The sequence below is a fragment of the Halichoerus grypus genome, chromosome 12 (assembly GCF_964656455.1).
Source record: "Halichoerus grypus chromosome 12, mHalGry1.hap1.1, whole genome shotgun sequence".
NCBI lineage: Eukaryota > Metazoa > Chordata > Mammalia > Carnivora > Phocidae > Halichoerus > Halichoerus grypus.
Window position 1 is genome coordinate 59,067,740 of NC_135723.1, and position 22,944 is coordinate 59,090,683.

At 39.4% G+C, this 22,944-nt stretch overlaps 1 protein-coding gene across 1 annotated transcript in view; it reads right to left on the bottom strand.

Moving 5' to 3' along the window:
* Positions 1-4,753: 4,753 nt before the first annotated feature.
* HIBADH (3-hydroxyisobutyrate dehydrogenase) overlaps positions 4,754-22,944 on the bottom strand; it is a 105,353-nt gene continuing 87,162 nt past the window's right edge. The window contains exons 5-8 of the mRNA XM_036088782.2: positions 20,091-20,224; positions 17,957-18,033; positions 10,281-10,437; positions 4,754-5,704 (exon numbers count right to left, since the gene is read on the bottom strand). Of these exons, the coding sequence (XP_035944675.2) occupies positions 5,546-5,704; positions 10,281-10,437; positions 17,957-18,033; positions 20,091-20,224 (527 nt within the window). The 3' untranslated portion in view covers positions 4,754-5,545. The remainder of the gene's footprint in view (positions 5,705-10,280; positions 10,438-17,956; positions 18,034-20,090; positions 20,225-22,944) is intronic.

A 22,944-nucleotide genomic window follows, 5' to 3' on the forward strand; every position in this document is an offset into this window, starting at 1 on the left:
TTGATAACAGAGTAAAATAAACCTGATCTGCTAAGGAAGACTCTTTAAGAAAGAAGTTTGCGCAGTCCGTTCACCGGACACAAATGCAATGTCACAGCTTCCACTGACTCGGTCATTCACACGTTCACACATTCACTGAGCTCTTACTCAGATGCAAGGTGCTGAACTCGACGCAGGACTCAGAGCTGAACATGACACTTTCTGTGCCCTCAAAGAGCTCAGCGACTGGTGTGGAAGACAGCCGGGCAAGCCAGCACATGTGATGTAATAGGATAAGACCTCTGATACAAGAGGTATCATCAAAGAGCTGTCTATGGAAACAGAGGGGAAGCGACGTGGCCTGCCGTGGCTGAGGAAGGCCTTTTAGGAGCTATGGCGCCTGAGCTGGCCGACTAGGAGTGGAGAAGGGCATTTCAGGTGCAAAGGGACTGAGGTGTGACAAATGTGGCATCCTTGAAAAATGGCAAGTGCCGTGGTTCACGACCTTTGGCACCCAGGGTTATACCACAGACAAAGCGGAGGGCAGTAATGCTGGTGAAGTACAACAGGAGCCGGGACATGAAGGGCCATGAACACCATGCTGCAGAGCTCAGACCGCAGCCCAGCCTAAAGGATTTCATGCAGGGGAATGACGGGCCTGGATGTCAGTCTTAGAAAGATTCTCTCTTGCAGGGGTATGAAGGACGAACTGAAGAACCAAAGTGGTGGTCAAGAAGCAGCTGTGAATCTACTGAGACAGAAAGATTAGTGGGTGCCTCTGGAGAGAGGGTGGGGGGTGAGCACAGTCAATGAAAGTGAACGGGCACAAGGGATTTGGGGGGGGGGCGCGGTGATGGAAATGTTCTAAAATTGGATTGTGGTAATGACTGTACAACTCTGAAAACTTACTAAAAGTCATTGAATTTTACATTTAAAATGAGCAAGTTTTATTGTATACATATTATACCTCAGGAAAGCTGTTAGGAAAAAAGAAGAGCAATTCCAAAGACGCTGAAGCACCCCAGGCCAGGAGCAATGAGGCCCTGAAGCAGGCTCTAGGGCTTTCGACCTCACAATGCAGAGTGCATAGAGTGGGGGGGAGTCACGGATTGCTCCTGGGAACCTGGAGGGGACCGGGACCAGTCAGAGAAGCAGGTCTGCTGGGTGGGACGATGGGGTATATCAGGTTTTGATATACCAAGTTTGAGGTACCTGTGGAACCCACACCTGATCAGGGTTTCTCAAAACTCTGCATTATGGACATTTGGGGCAGGAAAATTCTTGTTGTGGGGCCTGTCCAGTGCACTGTAGGATGTTTAGCAGCATCCCTGACATATACCCACTGAATGCCAGGAGCACTCCCATCCCCCCTGTATGACAGCCACAAATATGCCCAGACGTTGCCATATGTCGCCTCAGGGCAAAACTGCCCCAGCTGAGAACCACTTATGAAGAGAGAAAGATTGTAACTCATGATATTTTTCCTTAGTTTTTCTTTTTCATAGGGATATAATTCACACATCATAAAGTTCACCATTTAAAAGTATACGATTCAGTGGTTTTTAATACATTCACAAAGTCATGCAACCATCACTATCTAATTCCAGAACATTTTCATCACCCTAAAAAGTAACTCCATACCGAAGAGCAGTCACTCCCTATTTCCCCCTCCCCATTAGTCCCTGGAAACTACTCATCTACTTTGTGTCTGTGGATTTGCCGATTTCCGACATTCCATACAGAATCATGTAACATGTGGCCTTTTGTGTCTGGCTTCTTCCACATGGCATCATGTTTTCAAGGCTCACCCATGTTGTATCACGTGGTAGTACTTCATTCCTCTTTATGGCCATTCCTCCATTGCATGGATTTGCCAGTTTGTTTATGCAGTCATCAGTGGGGGACATTTGGATTGCCTCCACTTTTTGGCTCTTATGACTAATGCTGTTATGAACATTTCGTGTACAAGTTTCCATGCAGACATATATTTTCATTTTTCTTGAGTATATATCTAGGAGTGGCATTGCTGGGTCCTGTGGTAACTCTATGTTTAATTTTTCAAGGAACTGCCAAACTATTTTCCAAAGTGGCTGCACCGCTTTATATTCCTGGCAGGAACGTATGAGGGTTTTGCTTCTCTCCACATGCTTGCCAACACTTGGGATTGTCCTTCGCTCATATTTTTTTGTTTCAAGTTTCCAAGCAAGCACTGAATATTCAGCTCCATTGTTTATGACAACTTTACAGATGAGAAAAGTAACGGTCAGAGGAGGGCTGAGAGGCTGGTAAAGTCCTTTCTAGCTCTAATACCCTTCACGTAAGATGCTTACAGGTCCGACACATGATCTGTTTGTGCTGGTTTTTTGTTTTCAGAGATCCGGGCCTGCCTGTCCCCTTCCCTCTCCACTGCAAGATATTGCTTGGCAGGTGTCCTCTCTTTCACGCACTACTTCTTTCCCTTTACTGGATCATCCCACTTCCATCAGCATAACCCCATAGTATCTCCAATCTTAAAAATATCAATAAAATTTCCCTTGACCCCATATCCCTGCCAGTATCTACCCCATTTGTCTGTTTCCTCTAACAGTAAAACTTCTTGAGTGTTGTCCCTACTCTTTGCTTCCAATTTCTCTTCCCTTTCCCTCATGCTCAATGTCATTTCCAACACACCCCAGCACACCTGTCAGAGCCACCAATGACTATGCCAAATCCAAATCATTAATTCTCAGCTCTTAACATTCATTACTCGTCAGTAGCTTTTGACACAAATAACCATTCCTCCTTAAGACACTGTCCTCATTTGGCTGCCAGGTCACGACTCCTGTTGTTTTCCCACCCACTGTCACTCCTCCTTAGTCTCACTTGCTGGCTCAACCACTGAAAGTGAGAGTAGCACAGGGCATGGTCTTGGACCTTTGCTTTTCCCCACTTATGTGGCTCCTAGGCACCTCAAACACAGTTTTTTTCCTCCTAAAACCCCCACATCTTCCCCACAGTAAATGGTAACTCTTTTCCTTCACTTTGCCCACGAACCTTGGATTCTTCCTTGGACTTCTCCCCCTTTTCTCTCATCCTATCCATCAGTTTGTGCATCTATCTTTTATATTCAAATCTGACCATTTCTTGCCTCTTCCATCATTAACATTGTGGCCCCAGCCCCTACTGCTTCTCATCCGGATTATTACAATTCCCTCCTACCCGGTCTCCTTGCTTCCACCCTTGGCCTCCACCCCCCCCTCCACACAGCACCCAGAGCAATCCTTTAAAGAGTAGGTCAGACCACATCAATCCTCCAAATGAAATGCTCAGTGGGTTGGCGTGAAAGGATCTTTGCAAACTGGCCACCCTAATGCCTTTCTTTGTGTCCATACTCTTATGTCGTCCACTCCTATGTGGACTCTGGGCTTGGCTATGTGACTTGCCTCGGCCAATGGGACAGTCTAGCCATGAAACAAGCAGAACCCTGCAAAATGTCTGTTCACTGGGGCTTGTCCTATGTTGCTGTTGACAGCCTTTCAGCCACCATGTGAAGAAATTCAGATTAACCTCCTGGACCATGTGGAGAGAAGCCCCAACCATTCTAGCTGTCCCAGCTGAGTGAGGCCAAACTAGACCCTCCAGCTCCAGAGGAGTTGGCCCGTTGTAGAATATAGCCAACCTACAGAATCTTGAAAAATAATAGACATTTGTTATTTGAAGCCACTAAGTTTTGGGGTGGCAATGTAGCAGTTAGGTTTTGCTTTGGCTAACTGATACAATGTAATTTTGCTCAGAATAAAAGCCAAGGGGCGCCTGGGTGGCTTGGTTGGTTGAGTGTCCGACTCTTGGTTTCGGCTCAGGTCGTGATCTCAGGGTCTTGAGATAGAGCCCTGCATCGGGCTCTGTGCTGAGTGCGAAGTCTGCTAAAATTTCTCCCTCTCCCTCTGCCCCTCCCCATATCACTCTCTGCGTCTCTCTCTCTCAAAAAAATAAAAATAAAAGAATAAAAGCCAATATCCTAACATAGCCTACAAGGCCCTACAAGTTCTGGCTCTCATCTCGTGACTTCACTTAGAGCCTCCTTGTTATTCCTCATATCTAACATCATCCTACCTCTGTGCCTTTGTACTTTCTGTTCCCTGTTCCTAGAATATTCTTTCCTCAGATACCTGCATGGCTTGTTCCCTCACTTCCATGTTATCTCTGTTCAAATGCCATCTTACCACCCTAACAAAACACACTGGGCACTTCCCATCGATCCCCCTTATCCTGCCTTCTTTCCTTATTATTACCTGACATATTCATTAAACATTTATTTCTTGTCTGTCACATCCCCTCACACACACACGAGACACCAGAACTTAGGGTCTACAAGGCAAGATTTTGTTCTGTTCATCAACATAGCCCCAGCACTTATAATAGTGCCTGGAATTTTTTATGACCATGAAAATCGTAGTACTTCTGCCAAAGTATCTAGGTCTATCACAAGAATATTCCTAGGGGCTGTGGTAGGGAAAGTGGCAACTGCACTCAACACTGGGGGACATTCCATTTAATGCAGGCTGAATTCTCATGCACCCACAATCTAGAAAACATTCAAATGAATGCCCATTAAGGATTCAAACAGACCCCAGCAGGATGCTGGCTTGCCACTGCCCAGTTGAGGCTCTGTTCCTTTTGACCTCCCCTCCCTTCCTTTTCTTCCTACCCTTTCCCCATCAGTCTGTAACACTAGTTTGTCAGATCATTTAGTCGTTCACCAAATGGCTGGGAAGACACAAAAACTCCAAGAAAGTATTATCAGCATAGAAATTTATTTGAATTCAAAATAATACAGTTATATTTAGAATAATGTAATAATTATCTAAAGCAAATATCATCATTGGCTCTGAAACAGTTCTAAAGATGTCATTCTTTTGAAGTCAAAAAATATGTAGTAAGAATGTACAAGGAAGCAAAAATATAAAAAACAAGTTTGCTGAGTATTGGGAATTATAACAAGGACACACTAAGGTAATGTAACAGAGTCCAAATTATAAAACATGCAGCAAGGAGTTCTCTAGCTTTATCAACTCCCTGGAAAATCAGTGACCTCAATACTGCAAGAATACCACCACTTGGTTAACAGGACAAACTTCCCGAGGGACACAGGTAGTCATTCACTATACTTCCCCCTTTTCTACCTCCTTTCCCCACATCAATTTCTTTTTTCTTTCAGCTTGGTTCCATCCTGTTTAAAAAATATTTGGTTTTATCTGTGAAGTGGAGTAAATAATATCCTGATTGAAGTATGCAATGATGTAGTTGAAGATGCTCAGGGATCAAACTTTTGAAAAAGGTTAATCAGCTAGTTAGCAGAGACCATCAGTGGCTTTCAGGAAAATAAATTCAGATAACACATATTTGCTAAATAGATAAAAAGAATAAGCAGTTAAAAATGGGTGAAAAATCCTAGGGTTCACTGGGACCTAGATAATCAAAAGCAGACAGGTGACCTTTGATTAAACCCATTTACTTGTGGAGTGAGCTATAAGGAGGCTCCAAGATAGAGTTTGGTGTCCAGCAGCGTCCATGGCCAAGGGCAAACTCAGAAGCTCTCCTCCTCTCGTAGAAACTGGAAGACGGATGAGAAGTCTTTCTTTGAGTAACCCTTTGCACACATCATCCTGTAGATTTGATGGGCTTGACTGCCCAGAAGGATTGGGCTCTTTGTGCTGGTGGCAGAGTCTTGTGCTAACCCCAGATCCTAAATCAAACAAGGGCAGAAGGAAACACATTGAGACTGGTAGTTAAGGCTCTTTGGAACTGTGGCTCCTAAAGCTTTGGTTTCAAAGAAGGAGAGACGAGGTCTGAAAAAATAAGATACTTACGAATACTGTGGTAAGTTATATATATTTTTATAAGTACTTTCATATGGCCGCAAAACTGCTCCAGACAGAAACCTTAATTTCTGAGTATCCTCTCCACTTCTCCACCAGACCCGTTTGTTTTGTTTTGACTTTGGACAGGGGTTACTACACAGATGAGATCATATAGGGAAATGCTTTTTCAAATCTGCAGAAGACTGTAAGCCTAAGACAAACCCCATTATGACTGAATATCCATTCAATATCTTATTCAACAAATATTTAGCAACTGCTGTGTGCTGGGCACTGTTCCAAGGGCTGGCGACACAGGCATGATAAGACCCAGTCACTGTTCTCATCAAGCTTGGGGAAGATGGACAACAGAAGAAATACTAAAACTTCAGACAAAGACAAGCACTATGAAGAAAAATAAAGCAGGGCAAGGGATTGGGAAGTGGCGGAACAGCAAGGGTCGGGTGGAAGGAAGGGAGTCCTGGTAGATGAAATGTTTAGGGAAGACCTCTCTGAGGTGGAGACACCTGATCTACAAACTGAGTGTTAGGGAGTAGTGAGTTCTTTGGAGAGTAGGGGGAAGAGAGTTTCAGGTAGATGGAACAGCAAGGTAAAGTCCGTGTGGGGGGACATGGCTTGGGTATTCAAGAAATAGCAAGCAGGGCAATGAGGCTGAATGTGAGCCAGGGGGCTGGAGAGGGAAATGAGTCCAGGATGGACACAGGTAAAACACAGCAGCTTTAATGCGTTTGGTAAGGAGTTTGGATTTTAAGTGCAATGGGACATCTGCCTTCGTGACAGTTAACATCTCAGCAAGCTAATGCTTCATTCTGAGGGTTTCAGAAAACTTATGGCTGTTTAAAAGTAGACAAAGGGGGGCGCCTGGGTGGCTCAGTCAGTTGAGCGGCTGCCTTCGGCTCAGGTCATGATCTCAGGGTCCTGGGATCGAGCCCCGCATCGGGCTCCCTGCTCAGCGGGAAGCCTGCTTCTCCCTCTGCCTGCCACTTCCCCTGCTTGTGCTCTCTCTCTCTCTCTCTGTCAAATAAATGAATAAAATATTAAAAAAAAAAAATAGACAAAAGTTAACATTATAAATCTTTTATAGTTAATCGGTAGCTAATGAATATCCACTACCATAAAAATGGAATCTTGTCCAAACCTGAACTATCTGAGGTTGATGGAAGACAATGAAGGCTTGGATAATTGGAATAATATTTCATTTTATTTGTGATTTTATAAGAGCTGCAAACTAGTGGCAAAACCAACTAGATCTTCTTACCATTACCATCCTCACTTCTCCCACCAATGGAAAAGTCAGCAAACAATGAAAGGGGAAAAGAAGAAGCAAGATGAGAAATAATTTTACTCTCTGAGGAAATCTTTGATAATGGAGCAGTTATTGATACACTCCACTCAAAGGAAAAAATTATTCAAAGAAAAAATAATAAGTCTCTTGAATATGTATGATGGTAGAGGTGCAAACAGGATTTTGTGCTTATTTGTAAAATTTTCACAGGTAGACAATAGATTTGAAAAAACTGCTTAATCTTAAAGTCTTCTATAGCTTCCTAAAACTAAAAAGGGAGTTTAATTGTTACCCACACAGTTAACAAACATACAGCTGCACTACCGCTTATACCCAGACAAACCTCTCTTGTTGACATCGTTTTGCAGCATATCTGTAAGATGAGTTAATTTTCAAAAGACGTAGAGAAAATCTACATAGACTGCATTCCACTTCTAACCTAGTTAACTGGAACAGAAGAACTCGGAGTTAAACGTAACACACCGAAGAGAACACAATACTATCGAGAAGAAAAGTCTAGAGTTTTTCAACGGGCAAGTACATACCCCAGATAAAACCTAACAAAACCAAAAACATGGACAGTAAAATAGCTCTGGCGCCTGTTACCTTAAAAGGATGCACATTCTAAAAAGAGAAAAGTGATTAGTCTCTCAAAGTCTGCGAGGCTTGTCTATCTTGAAATGTTAGAAAAAGAAGGCATCCTTTGAAGCTTATGATATGTAATTTAAAATAAACAGATTTTCCACTTCACTAGTCAAATAAAATATTTATGAATTCATGAGCTAAGTAGGTAGTTCAGGAAAAAATATAAAACAATAATAAAGTTTCAACAAGTTAATGGAGGACCAAGTTGTTATGTTTTACAGGGAAATGGGTACACCGGGGGAGGACCAAGAGTCATGATTTTCCGTATGTTGTTCTCTAGTGGCCATCACAGACCGACATCTAGGTTGGAGAGTGCAAAAGAATGATCTAGTTTTCATATTGACTATGTTCTGATTATATACACATAACATGATAGAATTTTATGATGCTGAGACCTAGAAATAAATGTACAAGCCTCTACTTCCAACGACACACTAACATATCCCCTCCCACAATACATTTAATGGCAGTTGAGCAAAACATCTCTTAGGAAGTAAAGCCTTGATCTGCCCAAGCAGGTCTGACTGCTTTAATCAATGCAGCATTGATAGGGATTTCTTTAACCTCCATCAATTTCTCTATATGAATCTAATTAGCTATGGTGTGTTTTTGTTAACAGCAATCCGAAATGATGAAAGATTTTTTTTTTAAGTTCCTTTCTAAGTACTCTCATTCCAAGCAAAATTAATAAATCTTCCTCTTTATAAGGGAAATCACAACTGCATTTCATAGAGGAAATGAGATTAAAGGAGACCAGTAATTTCCATTGTAACTCCCGCACTGTCTCATGCTGTTAGTTGAAAATGCTATCGTTTATTATCAAGAAAATCGTTTCAAAGGGAAGACCTTAACCGTGGCAGATTCTTCCTGGGCAGAGCGACTGCAGCAGACGGCGAAAGCCAGGAGTACCACACCGGGGAGGACAGCGAGGGCGGAGTCCCCAGACAAAGCCAGCACGGCAGAGGACCAGGAGGCCAGACAAATTCATCTGACCCCTTTGACGAGAAGCCTCCTACCTCTTACTACACTCTACTTGTTAGCTGCTTCCTCTGCTCCGACCATCAGCGGTATTACAGGAACCGAATAAGCTAGCGGCTCACAACTCACTTCATATGGAGACAGAATGGAAACTGAGCATAAATGTGATTCTTCCATCCTTCCATGTGCTCTAATAAATCACCCGCAGCTTCAATGAAAACAATACACTTAAGGAGCTACTTCCTGTTTCTAACAACAGCCACACAGCACAATTACAAAAGCCTGTGTGGAGGACATGCAAATCTAAATACAGGATACAGACTGGCATAAAAATAAGTATTTTCTTAAATGAAACATGAGAAGAAATCAAATTGCAAAATAAGAAACAGTTCAAACACTGCTTTATCCAATAAATATTTAAAGCGCGCTGACGATACGCCAGGAAGTGTGCCAGAAGCTGGGATGGAGGGGGCAAGGACAAATGGGGTGCAGGCAAGGGAACAGCCAGCCTGGAGGTTTGCAAGTGAGAGACAACGAGGGGCAGAGTTCAGTATGACTGAAGCAAAGAGAGGGCAGAAATGAGCTGGTGGGACAAGCAAAGGCTATATCATCGAGGGCTTCATAAGACAACTTGTAGAGACAGACTTTCATCTACAAATGATTGGAAACCATGAGAGAGACTTAGTAGGAGAAAAGGCACACTCGGGTTTTTACATCTCAGGGAGCCCGCTCTTTCCCATGATGTAGAAAATGAACCGAAGAGGACTATGAAAAGCAAGGAGACCAGTAAAGGGCTGACGTGGTATAATCTAAAGGAGGCTCAGCCAACGTACTGGTTGTGGCAGAGGAGGGGACTGCATGAATTCAAGGCATATTAAGAAACAGAATGGGCAGAATGCCATGGAGAATAAAGGAAAGTAAGCTGAATACGGTGTCCGGGTATAGGCTTTATTACTTTTGTAATGGGGCGGGGGGGAGTCAATTATGGGGGCAGGGTGGGGTGGGAAATAGCTCTGCACAGAAATCTGGAAGTCTATCCCCCTAAAAAGTATTTTCTAAAGTTGAGATCACAAATAGAAGGAGGTCAACAATTTGCTTTTCAAATGACTTTACACATAAATACACACATGTTCTTAAAGCAGGAAGATGTATTTAGAAATCTAGTATCATGAGAAAGATCCTCTCTTCTTTTGTGATGGGTGTATCCAATGTCAACGTATTAGAAAATTCTTACTGCTTCCATTCTAAGGACTTGGTAAATTAACGAAAATTTCTGATGAACAAAATCTTGCCATCTCATATAACAAACAAACCCAAAAACCCACAAAATAAAACTCCCAGCCTATTCTTCTCTTCTGAAATGAACAAGATAAGGGTTTTTATCGAAGCTAAGTTTTAACTCATTTCTAGAGAGTGAGTGAATTTTAGTAATCCTGCCTTCTAGGATAGGCATACGCTTTGTTAAAAGGGGGTGAGGGATTAGACCATTAAGCACTTTTTCCCTCTCTCTTGGGTCGTCTCTGCATTTACCATACCTTAGCCATGAGTGTTGCTCCGAATCCACCCTGATAGTTATTAGCTGACGGAACGCCATCCATCACCCCAGGTACGGGATTGTAACTGTCACTTGACCAACACCGTCCTGAGCTCATATTTAGGATTTTAGCCAATAGTTTGGGGTCAAGCCCTAACCTGTCAAAGGTCAAAGAAAAGAAGTGTTAAATGTCAAAATGTACAAGTCATGCGTGACTTACTTACGTATGAGGATGCTCCATCTTCTTTCTCCATTTATTATATGTCTTCAAAAATCAAAGCAGATTGATGAAAGCAAAGAACCCAATCTTAGATTATAGGGTATTAAAAGCTAGTGATTAAACATTTCAGATCCAGAAAGTTCTGCACTGAGAGAAAACCTTCTGCACTATCCTATTTCTCACAAACACCACACAATTGCCGAAGTTTTGTGGGTTTATCACACACATGGGTTTTCTAGTCTTTTGGATATTATTGCATTTATGTGTCACATAAGAACCTAAACCAATATGATAATCTAAATTCTACCTTCTTCACTCACAAAATATATTTCAGAAAGAAATACTGACAGATAAACTATGCATCATGGGAGACCGTGTGGATGCATTTATATGTATGTTTACTCTTTTAGCTTTCATGAGAATGAATGCAAGAGATGAGCCATGAGCAGTAAAACAAGCCTAAGAGAAGTTATCATTATAAAAGAAGACATTTCTTGCTGCAAACTTTTCCTTATTTATTAAATCTTCATTAGACGATCTTGCTTATGAAGCAAGTCTGCACAGAGCTGTGACATATGCTATCTATTCAGAGACATGCATTATAGTTCTGGGTCAACTGCTGATAAGGTTACTGATCCTGATAAAACAAAGCTTGCCCAAGCGGAAACATCATTTGTTCTATCACTAACTGATGGCATCAACGGCTGTTCAATGTGGACCCAGAAAAAAAAGAAAATCAAAATGCTGTAATACTTTGATTCTGAGTATCTTAATGCAGTTTGAGAAGCAGAGTTTTGCTAAGTATCACTGAATCAAGTTTCAAATAAAACTTTCTACCCAGCAATTTATTGGTTTCTTTCATACAAAGAGCCATTATAAAACAACTGTCATAAAAGCTTTCTGCTTTTTCTTAGAACCAATCTCTTCCAGAATTAAAAGAAAAAAAAGAGACTGAAAAGAGACACATGAAAATGTGAAACAGATTGTGCATTTTGGCATGCCTAAGTTGTTTACTTCCTGCATTTGAAACCTATGTCTGTTTATTTCCCAATGTGAGTATCACGAGCAGTACAACATTCTTTCAATGCTAGAGCAGGGGGCTGGGGCTAACAGCCAGGATATGTATGGATTTACCACATAATATAACTGTTATATAATCAGGCTTTCAAGAAGTAGCCGTGGTTCAAGGAATATATATGGCATGCCACATATGTGAATTCATATGGTGGGCCATGTTATTACAGGGGTTTTCTTAAGGATTATAACAGAGAAGATTCACTCTAAATCGGCTGCCATACATTCCGTTCAATGGTAGATTGCCAGAAAGAAAGTCAACAGTTCATTCATTCCTTTATAAAAATCCAAGTTTGTTATTGGTGTAGTTTGCTATTGCTGCTTTCTTTCCCCTTTTAAATAAAGTGAGGGTATCAGTATGCTGTTATAGCAGATGACTTGGGAAAAGATAAAGCCAATGTGCTTAGGGAATAATCTGAAAAGTAAAATCCCAAAGATATTAACAATCAATTAATCTGCTATAACTGTAATACATTCTCTAAGCACAACTGTTCAAGAATATCTATGTCTAATGTGTTCCATGAGTAGGGAACATTTTTAAGACCCCAAAACATGGTTCTTCCCTTCCACTTGAAATATAATTTAGGCGCTTCCGAATTTAGGTTTTCTTTTAAAATGGCTCATCACATTTTAAGCAGCAGAGATGCTCCTCTCTTCATAATCTACCTGGTTATACTCAACAGAACCTCACAACAGTCTTTACTGCTAAAGCAATTCATGCTCTGTCTCTAGGACTCACCAAAATGGTGAACAAAGCTTATTATCCTTTGTAAAACCCTACATTTCATTTTTCTTGAGTGTTCAAGGAAAAATACTGGCACTGATTTATGGAACCCTGTTTGGTGAACATATTACTATTTAGAAGCATCCCGAGGGGCACGCAAAAAAGCCAGGTGGCAGTTGCTACGTGCTCACTTGCAAATCTGATGCTTCCCCACTGTGCTGATTCCCCTTTAGGAGATGGCTACTCCCTCTCCGCTTTTCCTCCCCCGACTCCCCACCCTACAGCAAAGTGTATCATTAAAAAGAGCAAGTTAGAAGTGTTTTGCATTTCATCTTTCTGAGGATTCTTTCACTGGCACATATATAACTGACAGTTAAAATTAGACATAATATTAAAATCAGTTACTGAAGTCCTCTGTCTTCCACTGTGCCTAAGGCTTGTAATGGTCTGAAACCAGCTAGAATACACAGTAATTGTCATTCAGAGAGTCTATCCTAGAACGTCATGCTTCACTGGAGAAGACTGAGTTTCCATTTGAAATCAACAAATTAATCCAAGACAGGTATCTGAAAGGGCAAGTTTAATAGGAAGCAGCTACTGGGCTCTCAACCATGATAAAATGTTATTGCTGTTTCCCTGTAAATTGGCTGGGAACATATGATACTTTCTGCATAAGAGCCCCATTGCTGTTCAGGAGATATACAGCTCAAGCCATCAAAAGGATGACAGTCTGTCAGTCCCCATAATAACTTGCCACTGGATGTGGTTCGAGAGTGTGCGCGTGCATGCATGTGGCTTTACAATTGCTGGAATGTTCTCTGATATAAACAGAGAATGAATTCATTGCTCTGACCGCATATATAATGCAACTCAAATAAACGTCACTGTGTCAAATCTACTCACCTTTAAATCATAAGAATTCTAAATGAACTTTTGAGAGAAGTAAAAATGATGCATACACTGTAAAAAAAAAAAAATTAAAGCGAATCCAGATGTTTGCCTTCACTGTAACCAAGGCTTTTAAAAGGACCAAAAAAGTTTGTTCACTTTATATTCTCTAGAAGTATCTATACTGTCTGGTTTTATGTAAGAACAAAGCAAATTATATCACTAAACTGATATGTTTGTATCACAGAAACAGATCTGGAAATGAAACACTTAAGACTATGTCAGTTTTAATCAATCATTCACTTACTCATCATTGTTTACACAGATCTGCCATGTGCAGGCGCTGTGCTTGGAGCCAAGGAGACACAGTAAAGAAGCCAAGAAGAGGTTGTGCCCACCTTCTAGGAATGGGCCAGTTAAGACACATACACACAGGTAACTTTTACCTGAGGCAGGAGAAGTGCCTCCCTTCCCTCTCTCTCCCCCTTTTATCCATGTGACAAATCTTCCTTGAGTACCTACTATGTGCTAGGTATGTTCTTAAGATACAGCAATGAGCAGATAAAGCCAACCCCTTCCATGGAGCATGCCTTCTAGTTGGGGAGACAGGCAATAAACAAGCACATGAATAGACATGCCAAATGGTGGGAAATGCTATGAAGAAACTGCTTTAAAGGTACAACTCAATTCAAATACTAACCACCACCACCATCAATCACATAGATAACTACCATGTTGAGCACTTACAATGTGCCAGGAACTGTTTTAAAAGATTTACATGGATTAATTCATTTAATCTTAGCAACAATCCTGTAGATAGATGCTATTATTTCTGTCATTTTATAGATGAGAAGAGCTTAAGTCTGTGGCAGAGCTGGGATGCAGGCATTGACAGACACCCAAAATCCCACCATCCTGAGTCTCACTGGGTCATGTGGGTAGTGAACTTAACAGTCAATAAGCCAATACTATGGTGTTTTATCAGTTTATTAAGAAATTTGTTCGGGGCGCCTGGGTGGCTCAGTCTTTAAGCGTCTGCCTTCGGCTCAGGTCATGATCCCAGGGTCCTGGGATCGAGTCCCACATCGGGCTCCCTGCTCCATGGGAAGCCTGCTTCTCCCTCTCCCACTCCCCCTGCTTGTGTTCCTGCTCTCGCTATCTTTCTCTGTCAAATAAATAAATAAAATCTTAAAAAAAAAAAAAATTGGTCAAACTTTTATTATAAACCTTTTGCCACTTGTTATCTATTGTATAGGTATTAGGGTATACAACTAAGAGGCTTCATCACCTAAATGAAAACGCAACACCGTCCTAAGGGCAGTAGCCAAGAAACTAAAATTATGCTTGTGGAAAAGTTCTCATCTTGAACAGCCTTCCAGAAGTTCAACTGTTTTAAGTTTCTTTTAAGGTGGAAGACAATATGGTTGCTGCTAGAGGGGCCTGTGCCCTGGTTGGTAATGCGAATGACCTGTTATGCCACCAATATTGAAAAAAAGAAAAACAAAAAAGTCAATTCCCAGGGGGGCAAAAATAAAAACATAATAGCAAAACTTCTATTGTCAACATTGTTCCTTTGTGATGCACAGGAACAAAACTTCTCTAATGCAAGCAGGGTACCTTCAGTGCCATAAAACTATGCTCTAAGTCCCAACTAGAACCCAACTGGAAGGTAGAAAGGTCCTGGGTGATAGACACTGGGGAGGGTATGTGCTATGGTGAGCGCTGTGAATTGTCTAAGACTGATGAATCACAGACCTGTACCTCTGAAACAAATAATACATTATATGTTAAAAAAAAAAAGAAGATAGCAGGAGGGGAAGAATAAAGGGGGGGAATCAGAGGGGGAGATGAACCATGAGAGACTATGGACTCTGAGAAACAAACTGAGGGTTTTAGAGGGGAGCGATGTGGGGGGATGGGTTAGCCCGGGGATAGGTATTAAAGAGGGCACGTTCTGTATGGAGCACTGGGTGTTATACACAAACAATGAATCATGGAACACTACATCAAAAACTAATGATGTAATGTATGGTGATTAACATAACATAATAAAAAAAAAAAGATTCTCAAAATATGTTGTATACACATATTTTTTATGCTTTACTTTTTTTTATAGCATTTTAAAATTTCACTAACATCCATAAAGAGTCACTGTAAAAGATCATAGGGTCAATAAGAGTTTTAAACTATAAGATTTTATTCTTCTATTTTTTAAAAAAATGGGAAAGTGTTCTAGAAAAAATACCGACTTATGAGGATGAAATTAATCAGAAATGATCACTTCATAGGAATAGGTGACTCAATTTGTAAATGTTGACATTAATGCTCTAAAAAAATTTTGCTTCAGAGTGAACAGAATATAAATGTGGCTGAGCCACTTTGATGCTGTACTACTTTGTGGGAATTTACTACTTGGGAATTTATGCTTGCTGATGCCAATTTTCTCTTTCACCTTGCAAAGCTCAATAAATCGTGGCCACTCTCTATACTCTATTAGAGAACAATCCTGTCATTTTAAACCATGTCTGTAAACCATGGAGAAAAGACAATACCAGAAGCAATCATTTTTAGGACTTTTAAACCACTGAGAATCTTTATAAGATAAACTGATAAAATCCTAATGTTATGAAAATAAGCAATTCATTCGTATAATCTGAAGCACCAGGAACTTACAAATTATTATAACAGTTAAGTAAAACTAGGGAGTTCCTAATTTGTATCCATTCTTTATAAGTGATATATGTAAATATATACTGATATAAGTATATATAAAATATATATTATATATAGAGAGGTAACTAATGTATGTACAGTTTCGGAAAAATTAAACATTTAAAGGTTCATCTCTCTAAACACTGTTTTTATCATAATTTAGAATTAAGGCCAATAATAAAGGAAAATCTATTTGTTGCTTTTGCTCTTAACATTTCTATTTGGAATTTTATCACTTTTCCTCTTCTCTTTGATAACAAACTCACTCTAGTAGCCAATGTATATATTTCATTGTATACATTTTATTCAATTCATTTGATTCAAGTGACTTTCATACTATTCTTTATTAGCTGGTGTTTGGAGTTAGACTTCTATAAGCACTAACCATACAAAAATTTCATTTTAGAATAGCAAGTGATCATCTAATAAGAGTTTTACTAGGAAAATTATCTGAGGAAGACCACAGGATACATCACTATGCCTAAGGAATACCCTGATCCAGTAATGCTCAGAGTATGAAGCAGGATATAAAATAAACTGGCAAAGATAAAGAGGGAAATTCTAGTAGAGTATAGCCTAGGTTATCTACGCTTTTGCTTTTTTATTAGATATTCATTTATACCCAGAAGAATGAAGATAAAATTCTAAAGACGCATATGCATACTAATGCTCTAATCCTATTGTCAACACCAATTAATTTTGTATGCAATTTTGGTTCCAGAAATTTACATCTTTCTCTTCCATGAAATTAGTCTAGAGGATGGACATGAAAACAAGTTACTGGTAACAAGTTTTTCATTTATGAGTAAGTGACCCGTAGCCTAAAACTGGCTATAATACAGATATACCACTCTGAACAGCTTTCTGTATACTACCAGTTTTATTAAGGCTTTGTACAGATACGCCTTACCATCTTACAGACATTCAATTTTAAAATGTAAATGGTACAGGATATTGATAAACCAATTAGCACTGATGCAAAGCAAATTCCTCTTTTATCTCAATTACAACATGACAACTTAATAGGTCAAGATAGTTTAACATCTGAGACAAGGGCAATTCAATAAACAACGGCATCTTGATATGGTAATTAAGAGGAAATGTGAATCCATTACTGTGTTTTAAAAAATACCTCAAGCACTTTGGCTCTTTTTATTTCTTTTATCAAAAGCTGTGATATGAAACACTACTCTGATTTGTGATATATCTGGTAAGCAGCTTGGGGAAGTGTGAAGAAAACACCTGAATAAAGCACCTTGCTAATTAAGCATTTTCTAAAGTACGAAACGTATATTTATTATCATGAAATACAAAACATTCAAAAAAATTAATTAGGTGATTAATCATATGTAGCATTCCTAACCCAAAAGATTAAAGGCTAAAATTAAGACATTAACCTTAAGCATTCTAAAAGATGATCATCATCATAGGAGAAACAAAATTCCTGAATCACTTTAAGCAAAGTATGAATGCCATTTTATTTTAATGGAAAGATATATCCTTAATTTAAAGTAACAAAACCACAAACAAGTTAAAATGAAAGAATTATGCACATGAGTTGCAGCTTTATGAATGCCATCCAGTTTATCCCAAGACTAAACAACCAAGAGCCTTTTTAGTGTAGATTTTGGAGGCTATATTTAAAGTAGATACATAAAACCAGTCATGTGGTAGGATAACACTTGAATTCACTATACATTAAAACGCTGTTTTATACAAATTTGTCCTACACTGCCAAAGTACGTTTAAATTTTATAGTAAAAGTGTTTCTTGCATTTCAGTACAATAGAAGAGATGGAGCTCCCATATAAAAAGGATAATGTAACTTTGAACATACAGCACAATACATTTTATGGCTATGGTAAAGAGTATTCATGCTCTCCAGGGTCCAATTGGTCGTCAAATAAGCAAAGTCTATTAAAGTTCAATAATGAAGTACTTTCAAAATGTTCCTGGATCAACTCATTTATCTCTCATGAACATTTTTTTTCAACATCAGAAAATCAAATAGGGAAGCTCATAAAAACTGTTAGTACATGAAAACATATATTCAACAAACCTGATTCCAAGATTCATAGCTTCAGCAGTTCCAATCATACTAATAGCTAACAGCATGTTGTTGCAGATCTTTGCAGCCTGAAAATAAATGGAGTACATATTAAATATTGTAATTTTCAAGTTGTACTTCACAGGAAGTTGTTCTTTACCCAACTCCACAGGTTTCTTTCTAAAAGTCAGAGCATTTAACTGTTGATTCTCTCAAATGGGCAAAGGAACGTGGTGCCACATGCCTCCTTCTGAGCCTACCAGGCTATCTGGTAGCAGACCCTTCCACTGGGTAAGAACCCCACAGTGGTGACCAAGCTCCTCCTGTGAGCTCAGTCTATAAGGAATCTATGTGGCATGACAGCTCTTTTTTTCCCAGTTTCATTGAGATCGAGTTGACAGAGAGCACTGTATAACTTCAGGTTGTAGAGCATAAAAATGATTTGACTTACACATATCATGCAATGGTTACCATAAGTTTAGTTAACATCCATCATCTCATACAAATACAAAAAAATACATGTACATATATATTTTTCTCCTTATGGTGAGAACTCTTAGGATTTTCTCTCTTAACAATTTCCACATATATATCATATGGCAGTGTTAGCTCTAGTCATCACGTTGTACACAAAATCCCTAGCACAACTGCTCTTTATGGAATGGGGCTTACATTCTAGTTGGGGCAATGGAGTAACACGGTGAAGATAAAGACAACAAACACACAGACAAAAACAACTGAGTGGAAAATTGTATGGCTATAAGACAGAGACAGTAGGAATTCCAAGATTGCTGAAGGCAGGAGCAGAGAGGAAATGGAACCTGAAACCCATCTTTTAGAAGGCCAGGCAGGAATTTAAAATAGGCAAGAGACAGAAAGGAGGAGAGCAGAGAAAAATGTAAATATATAAGAGGGATTAAATATATCAGATCATGGGATGTTCCTGAGAACAGTAAGAAAATGGACTCATGTACGTATGTTTTAAGGAATAGTGAGAAATTTGATAGGCAACAGCTGTGAAAGCTAGGGTGGAGAGTTAAAATTTGACCTGACAGGAAACAGGCATCCATTCAAAGTTTCAGAATGGGGATGTCTATGATGATACAAACATCTTAATGGAGTTGGTTTTGGTTTCAGTGTTGGGCAGAGTGGTAAACCTGGCATCCAGGGTTTCCGAGCGGTACACAAGGTATGAGAGACTGGACCAGGTAATATGAGGAATGGAGAAGACCGTCAACAACGAGAGACACTGACGCAAAAATCAACAGAACTTGGAGACTGGACAAGAGAATGGAGACAATAGGTATATCTGAGATAATACCAAAGTCTTCAATAAGATAAAGAGGGTGCCAGCGACCAGGACCAAGGATCAAGAAGAGAGGAGACTAGTGACAGCGAGCACGTTGATGGGTGGGGGAACAACTACTTTGATTTCAGAGTTCAGTGTTGTTATTCACCTCTATCTGATTAGAGAATTGATACATTTCTAAATGAAAATTATTTGCTTTTCAAGAAAAAGATTAAAGTGTGTAGGTTACTTCTTCCTGACTATATTACAAACAGAACTATAGCAAGTAATTAGATGGAGGATAACAGCAACTCAGACACCATGAGCACTTCATATGGAAGCAGTTTTGAGAATGATTTCAGTGGCCACTAGGATGAGGTATTAGAATCTGAATGATGGAACTTTCAATATCTTTTTTAATAAGTTAATCAGCTGATGTCCACTTAATTCCAACAGGAATGATGGAAAACTAATTTATTCCAAATTAATTTAAGGAAACCTGAGCAAACAAAGGGGCACCTGGGTGGCTCAGTCGGTTAAGTATCCGACTCTTGATTTTGGCTCAGGCCACCTTCTCAGGGTTGTGGGATCAGGCCTCAAGTTGGTCTCCACACTGGGCATGGAGCCTGCTTGGGATTCTCTCTCCTTCTCCCTCTGCCACTACCCTCCCCCGCCCCGCCCCCCCATGCTCTCTCTCTCTCAAAAAAACAAAACAAAACAAAAATTCTGAGCAAACAAAAAATCCATAGATTGAACACAGTAGGGAGGAATAAGAAAGAAGAATGTGGTCAGGAAAGAGAAATGAACATTAGCCAATTTTATATCATCAAGTCAGTGTCATTAATGTGAAAATGTTACCTGCCCGGTCCCAATAGCTCCACAATACACCACATTGGAGCCCATGCACCCCAGCAACTCCTGGGCAGCAGCAAATTCATCTTCGACTCCTCCCACCATAAATGTGAGGTTCCCAGACCGAGCAGCTCCCACACCTGAATGGTTTGGGGGTAAAGGGATAGAACAAAAGGATACATTTCTTCAAGTGTTTAAGTAGATAGTAAAATTAGAGAAAACCCCAAAACAAATAAAAATATCTTGCCTCCAAACTGTATATACGTCAGGCACATATAAGATACTCTAAATCTCTCCTGGAATGTGTGTGTGTGTGTGTGTGTGTGTGTGCGTGTGTATTTTTAAGTAAGCTCTACACCCAACATGGTGCTTGAATTCATGACCCCAAGATCAAGAGTCACATGCTTACAGACTGAGCCAGCTAGGTGCCCCTCTCCTAGAATATTTTAAAAATTAAGTATTGTGGAGTTTAATCATAAGCCAAAAGGGACATACGGATTCAAACTTTTATTCTCAATTCATCTCAAATATCTCGCACAATCATGGCATGAGAGATATGGGAATCTGAAATGTGCACTTTATTCACGTGCACCTATTATTCTAAGAAATCTATTCAGTAATAGAAAGTATATGAAAAAGGTAACTTGTGCCCTGACCAGTACGAGAACAGCCAGAGGGGTCTGCTGCCTGAGTATGGATTTGGGGGTCTCTGGCCCATTAGCTTACTCTCCGCATACTATCTGCAGATGAGATCTACAAAGAGGGACCTGGCTCTTTCTCCCTAGACAAGCAGGCATTTCAGATGGCCAGAGTCCGTTTTAAGGTAAAGAAAACAGTTGCTTATTTAGACTGATTATTCTGATGTGCACTTTCCAATATTATTTGATTTTTCTTTTCCCTCCTGCTATATACTTTTTGGGCAATTCATTCCTAGTGATATGAGCAGGAGGAAGAAATAAGCTTTGGTTTGGCTACTCCTTCATTGCTCTAAACAAAGGTCTGATGCATATTCATTGATTGAAATGATTGGTTAGCACACAAAACATGCCTTAGACTTGTCTTAAAAAAGGAGAAGCTTCATTCATCTAAATTTTTATTAACTATAAATAAAACCAAGAGTAGTATTATTGTTTTTAATATTAGAGAAATTTTAATTCATAATTTTCAAGTTAGGTTTTGTTGATCAAAACCAGGGAAGTATGTGGAAGAACTATATTAGTACAATTTTTGCCTTTACACTTTATTTTATAGTACAGCTAGGAATAAAGAAATCGTAATTGTCTGTGCTATGTATCAAATCCGGCCATTAGAACAGACAACTGCAAGTAATGGCCTACTTTTTAATTTAACTTATTCAATGAAATACATAGTTTATATATATAAAAAGCCCAAGTGAAGAGATCCCTATTTCACTGAAATTGTGAGTATTTTGCTATTGCCAAGTCAAGTAGCCTTTTCCATTTTACAGTTCACGCTATTTTAACTAATTATTAAAAGCAAAAGAGGTCAGCATTATGTTAGCCAAATAATTGTGGAAGAAGGAGTGCCCATGTGTTATGAAAGCCTGAGATGCTCACACATACGGTTAAATTACATTATTTCACAATATTTTCAGACACACTTTGGAAATGATTATGTACAAAAACCCAATTATAACAAATGCTTTTAATTAGCCAATCTGTGTCCTTTGAACATTCTGATAATGTTGAAGTTTAAGTGACTGTCACTTTGTTAGTTTCTAATTTACTTCATTAAGATGGTAGATTATCATTACTGTTTTACAATTATTTTGCTCAATTTCTATAGCCATTTTTATTCAAACCACATAACCATCCTTACTCCTAATCCTGTTGATCTGACCTAGGAAAATTAAGTAGACGATTTAAGTCAAAGCTTACAAACAAATCCAGCACTATCCATCATAGGTCAATAGCTTTGTATCTAGATTACAGATTGCTAAATAGCTTCACAGAGTCATTTATTAAAGGAAAATTAATGCTGACAATGGTTCTCAGCTGGTTAATCTTTTGACAGGTGTACTTTCTCACTTGTTCAAACACATATTTCAAAAAGAAGAAATAAGTTACTTAAGCAAGAAAGACCACAAAAGAAAGAATAACTCATCTTTTAATTCAGAAGTCTGTGGTATTTCCACTCTCTTTCTCTCAATGTGGTGGCATCATTATTAGAACTTTTTCATAACCCACACTCCAATGTCAGGGTCTGACTAAAATGGGTAATTCTAAAGGTTTGGCATTCCTTGGGACCAAATCCTGTCTTTCCATACATACTCCTCTAAATGTGTGACACTATGAAGCCTGGTCCCATTGCAAAGGCAAAATTAAGACCTAAGTAATCCTACAATAAATGTAACCATTTTGAGCTTAGGAAATACTATCTAGGAAGGTGGAACTCTAAAGTTATGTAAGACGTCCTATGGATTTCAGAAGACACTGTACAGATTTTGCTGTCTATCAATCATAAACAATACATTTATTATATTGCCATGCCACTTTAATTCAAGTCTACTTCCCAAAACAGGAAAACAGACTACATACTTGTGCAGTTGCTAGAATATTGGGACAAGTAGTTTAACCTTACATTTTAGTAACTGTATATACAAAATCAAAATATATCCTGTACTTAACTGTATTACAGCATTTACAACTCTAGTGCTTCTCTCCCATGACCGCAGCATCAGAAAAACTGAACTCATTTGTACAAATGAAAAGGCAAATGCCCAGTCCATTCAAAACAGGTGGCTAGACTACACTGTTTTTAAGAAGATATCCACCTAACACTTCTGGAGTCTGCTTCAATTTCAATCAACCTTAGAGGGGAGAAACACTTTAAATCTAAT